This window comes from Bubalus kerabau, chromosome 3 (genome assembly GCF_029407905.1).
Source record: "Bubalus kerabau isolate K-KA32 ecotype Philippines breed swamp buffalo chromosome 3, PCC_UOA_SB_1v2, whole genome shotgun sequence".
NCBI lineage: Eukaryota > Metazoa > Chordata > Mammalia > Artiodactyla > Bovidae > Bubalus > Bubalus kerabau.
The window spans coordinates 3,297,444-3,307,380 of record NC_073626.1 but is presented as its reverse complement, the minus strand read 5'-3'; the positions used below and the strand labels follow the sequence as shown (position 1 = coordinate 3,307,380).

Here is a 9,937-nt window from a genome sequence, read left to right as displayed (position 1 = left end):
CAGCTGGTTTGGGGGGAGCATTTCCATGAACACCTAACTGGTTTGGGGGCTCAAAGGGATGCCAGGCTGGGTCAGGAATGTCTGCAAGCGAAGGCCCCCGGAGGAAAGATCAGCAGTCCCGTGGGGCACTGCGCGCGTCCACTCCTGGGCCCTGGCCCGTGGCTCGGCCAGGCTGGGGTGCAGCCTGCACTGGATTCCCTGGAAAGTCCATGGGAAGCGATGTATCCATGGATAACAGGGCAAAGTGACACTGGGGCCGTGCCTCCCGCTGCAGCGCCTGCCCCCCACCGCCAGCTGCGAACGGGCGCGCTCATCAGATATTTATCCCGGCGCGGGTGGTCCGCCATCAGCCTCCAGCATCACGCTGGGGAGGGAATCTGATTAGGAAAAGTGGTCAGGAGGAGGGCAGGCAGACTACAGAAGCGCTGGGCATGGAAACGGGGAGATGCCAAAGCACCGCAGTCCCCCATAAAGGTCGTCTCGGAAGCAGAGGCCGCCGGTCAGGAAACAAAAGCTCCCAGGCTTCCAGAACGGGTCCCATCAGGTCACGGGCCTTCGAGACCTGTGGCAAAGGCTCCATCTCCTCCCTGGGGACAAGGGACAACTCCACCCAGGCCCGGGGGCCAAAGGCTGGGCTCCAGTGGAAAGGAAATAAAATCCTGCCTGTTCCCTCCGCCTCTGAGGAGCCCGGGGTCTCCTCTGTACCCCGCGCTCCTGCCCTTCGCGGAACAGGAGGGAGACGGGCTGGGAGCCGATGCACATCGGAAAGCTTCCGGGGTCCGCAGTCCGTCCCTCGGTGTGGCTTCACTCATTCCGGGGCGGGAAGAGGCTGTCAGGCAAGAAATCACGTCTGGTGTTTACACTTTAGCGGACTCCAGGGACCGATTAAGCAGCCCGAGCGCCCACAGGCAAAGCGTCTCTAAAAGGAGCGGAAGGGCGCTCTCGCCTCACTGTGCCTCCCCGCTTTTCCCAAATGAAAGACAAGTGTCCACAGGTTCTCAAGAGCAACGCTTTATTTTCTGAGAGTCCTGGAACCGACCCGTTTATTGCAGGATGATGGATGCCTCAGTCCACAGACGGGATCCTTCTCTCCTTCACTCAGCAACCCTGGAGCCCCGGGAGTGCCGCGCCCGGGAAGGGGGGCCTCAAAACCTGCCCTCGACGCCCAGCTGCCGCACGGCTGCCTCCTGCACGGCCTGGTGGATGCCTCCGACCTCTCTCTGCGACAGCGTGCGCTCCATGTGGCGGTAGGTGATGCGGTAGCAGTGGCTGGTCCTGTGTGTCCTGGAGGATAGGAGAGAAAGGCGGTAAGCACGGGCAGGTGTGTGAGTGCGGGCAGCTGTGTGAGTGCAGGCAGGTGTGTAAGTGTGAGTGTGGGCAGGTGTGAGTGTGTGAGTGTGGGCAGGTGTGTGAGTGTGGGCAGGTGTATGAGTGTGGGCAGGTGTGTGAGTGCGGGCAGGTGTGTGAGTATGTGAGTGCAGGCAGGTGTGTGAGTGTGAGTGTGGGCAGGTGTGAGTGTGTGAGTGTGGGCAGGTGTGTGAGTGTGGGCAGGTGTGTGAGTGTGGGCAGGTGTGTAAGTGTGTGAGTGCAGGCAGGTGTGTGAGTGCAGGCAGGTGTAAGTGTGTGAGTGCAGGCAGGTGTGAGTGTGAGGCAGGTGTGAGTGTGGGCAGGTGTATGAGTGCAGGCAGGTGTGTGAGTGCAGGCAGGTGTGTGAGTGCAGGCAGGTGTGAGTGTGTGAGTGCAGGCAGGTGTGAGTGTGAGGCAGGTGTGAGTGTGGGCAGGTGTGCCACCTGAGGGAGCAGCAGGCTTTCCTGGAGCCTGAGTCGGAGCTAGGGGGCCCGGGCTCCCCGGGGCCTCTGACCAGCGGCGGGTTAGGAGCCTGCAGGCCACGGGCAGCACACAGACGATGGTGCCCCCCCCGTGCTGTGCAGACAAGTCACCGATCCCCGCCTGCACCAGGCGGCCGCGGGCCTGGCCTCACGGCGCAGCTGGGTACGCCGCGACGCGGATCGCAACAGCACGTCTGCAGCGCGGTAGCTGCCGACCCTCGGGTGCCCAACACCTCAGCAGGGAGGCCTGGGCGCCAGCTGGCTAGCCTGGGCCTCCAGCCCCCGCACCTGCCCCAGACACCTCTGTCTCCTGAAGCTAAGCCACCAAATCCCTCCTCTCCAGCCCTGGCTGAGCCAGCCCTGCCGTCCCCCAGGTGACAAAGCTGGAGCGACGAGTGGTCCCGGGGAGGGCCTGGGGACGTCAGCCCAGGACCACGTGCCATGTGCCCTCGGCCCAGACCCTTGAGCCGAGGGCCTCTGGGTGGCCGCTCCACACCCCCGGCTGGTGGGGACGTCAAGTCATGCAGCCGCTGGGCAAAGAGCTGGAGGAACCCGAGGGTCACACACCGACAGTCCTTCAAACGCTGAACCGCACCGTCACCCTCTGGTCCAGTGACGCCTCCCTGGGTATATGCTCAAGAGAAACGAAAGCGTGTGTCCACACATGAACCGACATGTGAATGTTCAGAGCAGCATCAGTCACGCCAGCCCAAAGTGGAAACGACCCAAGTGCCCTTCACCTGGTGGGTGGACAAACACTCTCCCTCCGTGTGGAGAATTACGCGGCCATGGAGAGAAAGGGCGTCCTAGCGCTACGGGCCAGATGAACCCTGGACGCCCCGAGCTCTACTGAGAGGCGCCGGGCATGAAAGGCCACACCTTATATGGCTCCATCTAATGAAATGTCCAGTATAGGCAAGTCCACACGGACGGAAAGCAGATTCCTGACAGCCCCAGGCTAGGGGTGCAGGTGGGCAATGGAGTGACTGCTAACGGGGTCCGGGTATCTGTGGAGGGAAATGGGATGTCTGGAGTGAGATGGCGGTGAATATTATAAAAGTGCTGAGCTGAACACTTTAAATGGGGGCATGATGTCTGAAGCACATCTCAATAAAGCTGTCCTACCAGAAGCAGAGACTCGCCCTGTGGGCCATGGGCGGGCCCATGCCAACACCGTGTGCTCCTGGTGGGCTGCACCTCTGCTCTTCTGGTGCCCAGAGCAGTGTCTGGCATACAGCAGGAGCTGCATAAAAGCTGCTGAACGAACTCCCGTACAATCACCGGCCCCTGGGGCGGCCGTCTGCGTTCAGGCCTCATGGGGGCGGGCCAGCCTCGCCCTGCCCGCTGGGTCTCCCTGCCCGTGTTCTCCTCCCTCCTCCCACCCCTGCCTCTAACGGTGATGGAGGCGATGATGTCAGCATCCCGAGGGGACGGCAGAGGGGAGGGAGGTTCAACACAGGGCGCCCCAAGCTCTCGGCCCGCAGGAGCCTCGTCTCCACTGTGCCTCCTGGTTCCCAGAAGCAAAGCCTTTGTGGAGCCCTCGAGGGACCCCAGGCCATGGCGCCTGATGCAGAGGCTGTGTGCGAGCTGCAGGAGGCTTCTGGGCAGGTCTCGCAGTGGGGCTGGAGGGGCTAGGTCTGAACTGCCCAGGTCCCCGAGCAGCCGCGTCCCTGCAGAGGTGGAGCCCAGCTGGGCCCTGCTGGACAGCCTCCCGCGGCCGCTGGGGGCTCCTGGGTCCAGGGTTCTGAGACACGGAGGGCTCTAGGGGAGGGTCAGTTAGTTAAGGAGGAGAAAAAGGGCAGAGAAACCGCGGGCTGCAAACATTTACTAGAATAGGCGTGGAGACGGGGCCTGGGCCCAGGCTGTCAGCAGATGGGGCCCCAGCGAGGTCGGAGGACAATCTCCTGCAGGGAGGTGGGTCCCCGAGGCCTGCGTGGGGCCCATCTTCCTCCTCCCTCCCCGACCACACAGGCCCCGCAAGCCTGGATGCCTCGAGCCAGCGCCTCGTTTCCAGGCTACAACACACGTCCTGACTCCCAGCGTCTCCTCCATCGACGGGGCAACAGTGCAGACTCTGAAGACCTTTCCCGACCACAGAGGAGACGTGGGCAGAAGGCGCCGGGGCCTGGAAGCTCTCAAGATTCACGAGTGCAAGATTGAAGTGTCCTCATGACATTGTTATTACACTTTTCCAGGGGTTCACGCAGGTCTCTGTCTCTCAGCTGAAACGCAGACTTGCCAGGCTGAGATTTTCCACCAGAGACAAGTGGGAAAAGTTTTATCTCCTTGCTCCTGAGTGCTTCTGAGAAGGCCCCTGTAAGGATTCTTGGGCTTCAAACAACTTTTATAAAACACTGTAAGGAGCTGGGTGTAATGAATCATGAACATATGGATTAATTTTAAAAATGGAGAGAAACAGTATTTGGCAGAATAGTTGGCGATAATTCAGTAGATTCAACTGAAAACCAACCAGGTCTGCCTCTTCCTGGCGTCGCTGGTGAGACGGAGAAAGGAGTGCCTTTTGTCTGCTTCCTAGAGACTTGTATTTGGAGCTTACAGACGGTGGACGCACCTGGTCCTCCTTTTACTGGCGGGGAAACCTGGGCCTTGTCTGAGTGTAGGACCGAATCTCCCACCCCCGGGGAGTGGCCCAGCCATGAAGACCACAGAGCTGAAGGGTCTGCACGGCTGAGCGTGGAGCAGGTGAGAAGATGGAGTCCCCAGACGGGAGGGACGCCTGGAAGAGCCAGCCCCAAAGGTCTGGATAGGGCCTCTCTGATTCTTCTACATCCTCTTAATGTGGCCTCTTTCAGCCTAAAAGCTTCTGAGTCAGGTACACAGATACTATGTGACCAAGTACCCAGACTACCACGTGACCCAGGTACACAGAGCTGCCACGCGAGCCAGGGGACACAGAGCTGCCACGTGAGCCGGGTACACGGAGCTGCCATGCAAACCAGGGACACAGATACCATGTGACCAAGTACCCAGACTACCATGTGACCTGGGTACCCAGAGCTCCCATGAGAGCCGGATACACAGAGCTGCCACGTGAGTCAGGTACACAGAGCTACCACATGAGCCAGGTACACAGAGCTGCCACGTGAGCCAGGTACACAGAGCTGCCACGTGAGCCGGGTACACAGAGCTGCCACGTGAGCCAGGTACACAGATCTGCCACGTGAGCCAGGTACACAGAGCTGCCACGCGAGCCAGGGACACAGATACCATGTGACCAAGTACCCAGAAATACCCTGTGAGCCAGGTACACAGCTACCACGTGACCCGGGTACACAGAGCTCCCATGAGAGGCGGGTACACAGAGCTGCCATGTGAGCCGGGTACACAGAGCTACCCTGTGACCCAGGGACACAGATACCATGTGACCAAGTACCCAGAAATACCCTGTGAGCCAGGTACACAGCTACCACGTGACCCGGGTACACAGAGCTGCCACGCAAGCCAGGGACACAGAGCTGCCATGCGAGCCAGGGACACAGATACTATGTGACCAAGTACCCAGAAATACCCTGTGAGCCAAGTACACAGCTACCACATGACCTGGGGACACAGAGCTGCCTCGCGAGCCGGGGACACAGATACTACGTGACCAAGTACCCAGACTACCACATGACCCAGGTACATAGAGCTGCCAAGTGAGCCAGGTACACAGAGTTGCCACGCAAGCTGGGGGACACAGAGCTGCCACGCGAACTGGGTACACAGAGATGCCACATGACCCGGGTACACAGAGCTGCCACATGAGCCGGGTACACAGAGCTGCCACGCGAGCTAGGTACACAGAGCTGCCACGTGAGCCAGATACACAGAGCTACCCTGTGAGCCAGGTACACCGAGGTGCCACATGACCCGGGTACACAGAGCTGCCACACGAGCCCCGTACACAGAGCTACCACACGACCCGGGTACACAGAGCTGTCACGCGAGCCAGGTACACAGAGCTGCCACACGAGCCGGGTACAAAGAGCTGCCACGCGAGCCAGGTACACAGAGCTACCACGTGACCTGGGGACACAGAGCTACCCTGTGAGCCAGGTACACAGAGGTGCCACATGACCCAGGTACACAGAGCTGCCACGCAAACTGAGTACACAGAGCTCCCACGTGAGCCGGGTACACAGAGCTGCCACGCAAGCCGGGTACACAGAGCTACCATGTGACCCGAGACACAGAGCTACCCTGTGAGCTGGGTACACAGAGCTGCCACACGACCCGGGTACACAGAGCTGCCATGTGACCTGGGTACACAGAACTGCCACGTGTACCTCACTCTGGGTGCACACCCCAGAGAACAGAGGCTCCCAGAGAACAAACCAGTGGCTACCAGAGGGGAGGAGGTGGGGGAGGGCAAAACAGAGAAGGGGGATGAAAGGGAGCAGACTGCTGGACATAAAAGAAATAAACGGTGAGACTGGAACCTACAGTACAGGGAAAACAGCCAATATATTATAATCACTTCGTATGGAGTACGATTTACAAGAAACACTGAATCGCTGTGATGTACAGCCGAAACTAACGGCAGGTTGTAAACCAACAATCCGTCAGTGGGAAGAAGGTACTGTGAGGCTCGCTGCTGCTCTCCAGCTCCTTCCGTTCTCGGTGGTGCGCTGGACGCCACCCAGAATGCGTCACCGCATGCGCAGTGCACACGGACATCTCCACCTGCAGGGCTGCTCCCAGAGGCGACGAGCTGTCCCGGGGCAGGTGCGGTTCTCGGGGTAAGAGGCAGTGTGACCCCAGACTCACTCCTGGCTCAAGTGATGCTGAAGCCCAGCCTCACGGCCACGCAGCAGATCCCTTGCCCCACCGGGAGGCTCAGGAGAGGGAACAGTGCGGTGGGAAGGGGATCAGGGAGGGGTCGGGGCATGAGGCATAGAGAACCCGGACCTGCAGCTGGAGCCCTGCCTCTACTCCCTCCCCCAGCCCCTGCAGTCCCTGGGATGCGGCTCCCAGTCTGCAGTGTGACAGTGAAGCATGCCTCCTGGGCTGGTCTGCTAGTGTGGGGCCCACAAATGCTGATGAGACCCCGATGGCCCGGGCGGTCTGCCCCACCCCAAACTCTGCTGCTGATGGGGAGAGAAGGGGTGGGGAGGGAATAGGGCATGAACACCCCCGGGGCCTGGCTAGGAAGGCTGGTGAGGAGTGGGCTGGGAATCAGGGAGAGATAAGAATTACTGCTCGGAACTGGACACGATTTAAATGAGTGCTCTGCACACTAAGCAAACCACAGCCCCCTCCCCCTCTCCGACCTTCGCTATATTAAAAAAGCCAAAGGGGAGAGGAGAAATGAAATCCTGGTCACAAGATCTCGGGTCCAGGGACTGTGTGCCTGGCTCCTAATGAACTGCTCTGGGCTTTCCGGGGACAGAGGTTTCGTGGGTTTAATGCAAGAAAGCACCCGGGCCCCAGGCCTGGCCATGAGACCTCCCGGGGGCGGGCTGGACCGAGCGATGGCTGGCTCACCCCGGCTCTGCATCCCAGGTGACACTGGGCAAGAGCGGAGGTCCCGGGGGAATAAGCCGGCTGGGCTGAACCTCTGCTGAGCCTGCGTGGACGAAGCGGAAGGGGCGCCTACCTGAGGGGCTTCAGGGAAGGGCAGGGCTGGGGTGCAGCCACCCTGGGGCCACCGGTGGTGGAAGCCAGGGGCAGTAGCTGGCATTGCAGGGGCGGGTGAGGGCTGGGCGGGCCGGCCAAGGGAGACGTCCTGCAGGAGGTGGGTCTTGGGTCGGAGCAGACCCCCCGGGCCGTCCTGGGGCCCCGTCCACCACTGTCTGCCACCCCGCCCTGTGTCACACGGTTTGAGTGTCGTTTACGTCTCAGGCTCAGACGGTCTCAGGCCTGCCACTCCCAGGGGCCATGTGAGTGCACCCCCGTGTTCGCAGGTGGACACTACTGCCTCATGCAGCCTCTGCAGCGGCAATTTCTGCCCACAGGGATTTCTGTTCCTTGGAGTCATTCATCAGAAACCAGCCAGATGGTTCTTCTGACAGTCACTGCCTGGGGAACGAAACTCCACTCCAGGCCCTGACGGAGCGGGGAGGAGCTGGGAGAGAGGCTCGCTTCCAGAGCGGCCCCCACCCCGGGCCCCAGCACCCCTGGCTCCCTGCACGCCGGCAGCTGAAGAGGTCCTCAGAGACACAGGCTTTGCCGGCAAGGCGAGCCGCTTCACATCAGATACTTGTCAAGTCCTCAGGGAGGCATCAGCTCCCCCCACTCCCCGCCCACTTTATTCTCAAGGATCCTGGAAATTTCCCTGCATCTTCTGGGGGGCGGGGGGAGGGTGTCTCATGCCACTAGGTCGGGAGGAGGAGACTCTGCCCTGGCCTTCTGGGGTGGGGGCCAGAGTTCTCAGTCTCCACTGCACATTCTGATGAAAGCAACTGCTCTGGGGAAGTTTCCTAAAAGCCTCTCTCGTGGGGAGGCAGACAGAGGCAGCTCGGCCCAGCCCTACTGCTTCCCTGGTCTGGGTCTCGGGCCAGCTCCTCCTCATTGACCCAGGCTCTCACTCTAAGACGCAGATCACAGGCTCATGGTGTTTCTGAAGGACCGAATGACGATAATACACTTCATGTGTTCCGTGCAGTTCAGGCTACAGCCGACAACTGGTCTTATTATTCGTGTACCCAAAGATTCTGCAGCCTCAGCTGGGGCCACAGAGAAAGGCCGCCAAGACCTTGGGCGAGGCCACCTGGGCTGCAGCCCCCTCACCTGTACAAACGGGTCCTAAGAAGACACGTGCTGCAGCCTGGGGGGAGCTGGGAGGCGTTGTGGTCGGTGAAATGGGGCAGACGCAGAAGGTCAGAGGTTACATAGCTCCGCTCCCATGAGGTCCCAAGAGCAGCCAGACTCACAGAGACGGAGGAGAGAGTGGTGGTCGCAGGGTCTGAGGGAGGGGACGGAGGCTCAGTGTTCAAGGCGGGCAGGGTTCCACCGAGGAAAGGAGGTGGATGGTGGTTGACGGCCGCACCGGAGTGTGACGGTATCAGTGCCAGGGAAGAACGGTGGCGGGGGGAAATTTCACGTTCTGCGGATTTCAGCACCACAAACATTTCCTTTTGGAGGAGAGTTGGCCCAAACCACCTAGTTGGCTATTGCTAGACATGGAAATTGGGAATTCAAATTTATACTAAAAACAGAGAAATTGAAAACAGTGATGAAAACCCCCACCAGGCCCCTGCTCAGCAGGGGCAGGACCGTGCTAAGAGAACGGCGTGCTTGGCTTCCGCCTGCCCAGACGGCTAGGCTTCTTAGCGTCACTAACTTAGCAACCGGGCCGCCCTGCCCTTCACACAAGCGGTTTCGAAGCTCGCCATGCTGTCACAGGCTTACCACGTTTGCAAAATTCTTCGCGACATTTTCATTGTCTTCCAAGCCGCCCTCCTACATTTCTAACAAACTTGAAGTAACGTCTCATGTGGCACAGATTTCCAAAGCTCCGTGCTCTTCCTTTGTGGGGAAAATTTGGAAGAGGTTTTCTTTTCCTCCCTGGCTGCGTCTGCCCAGCCCAAGTCGACACAGCTAACTTTAACTCCAGGTTGGTACATGGTGGCTTCCTGAACGAGCTGGCATCCCAGTGGATGAGCTGGGTCACAAAACACAAGATTTTTGGTAGGTGACGTGCTACATTTTCAACTCAGTCAGTTGACCTGCAATGATGTATTTTGCGTTGAGGCAGAAACTGCAGGAGATACAGAATGGGGGATAGCACTGCTTCATCAATACTCACGCAGTGGCCGTTCTGTGCATGACACAGCGGCAGGTGAGGGGAAGAAGCACCCCAAAACAAGACACACAAGGTGGGAGATTACCACCTGTGTGGGGGCTGAGACGTGGATGCATGGTGTGGCCACCCCCAGGCAAGGCTGTTAGGGCCGAGTGTTAGACGCATGCCACAGGCTGTAGGTGACTTCGGGGTGAGAAAAGACTGGCGGGGAGATGCACTTACACCTTGATCTTCAGCATGAGTAGCATTTGGCAGGTGAAGGCCAGGGACCCTGTTCTAGGCGGTGAAGGACACACGTGTTACTGGTGGGGGTGTTCATTATGTCTCCTCTTTTGTTTTAACAAAGGACGCTGAGTGTATGCTC

The 9,937-nt window shown here is 59.6% G+C and overlaps 1 protein-coding gene across 3 annotated transcripts in view; it reads right to left on the bottom strand.

The window, feature by feature from the left end:
- Positions 1-997: 997 nt before the first annotated feature.
- The window catches only part of FARS2 (phenylalanyl-tRNA synthetase 2, mitochondrial), a 311,692-nt gene continuing 302,752 nt past the window's right edge, over positions 998-9,937 (bottom strand). For all 3 annotated transcript variants that reach the window (XM_055570510.1, XM_055570511.1, XM_055570518.1), the window contains one exon: positions 998-1,284. In XM_055570510.1, the coding sequence (XP_055426485.1) occupies positions 1,146-1,284 (139 nt within the window). In that variant the 3' untranslated portion in view covers positions 998-1,145. The remainder of the gene's footprint in view (positions 1,285-9,937) is intronic.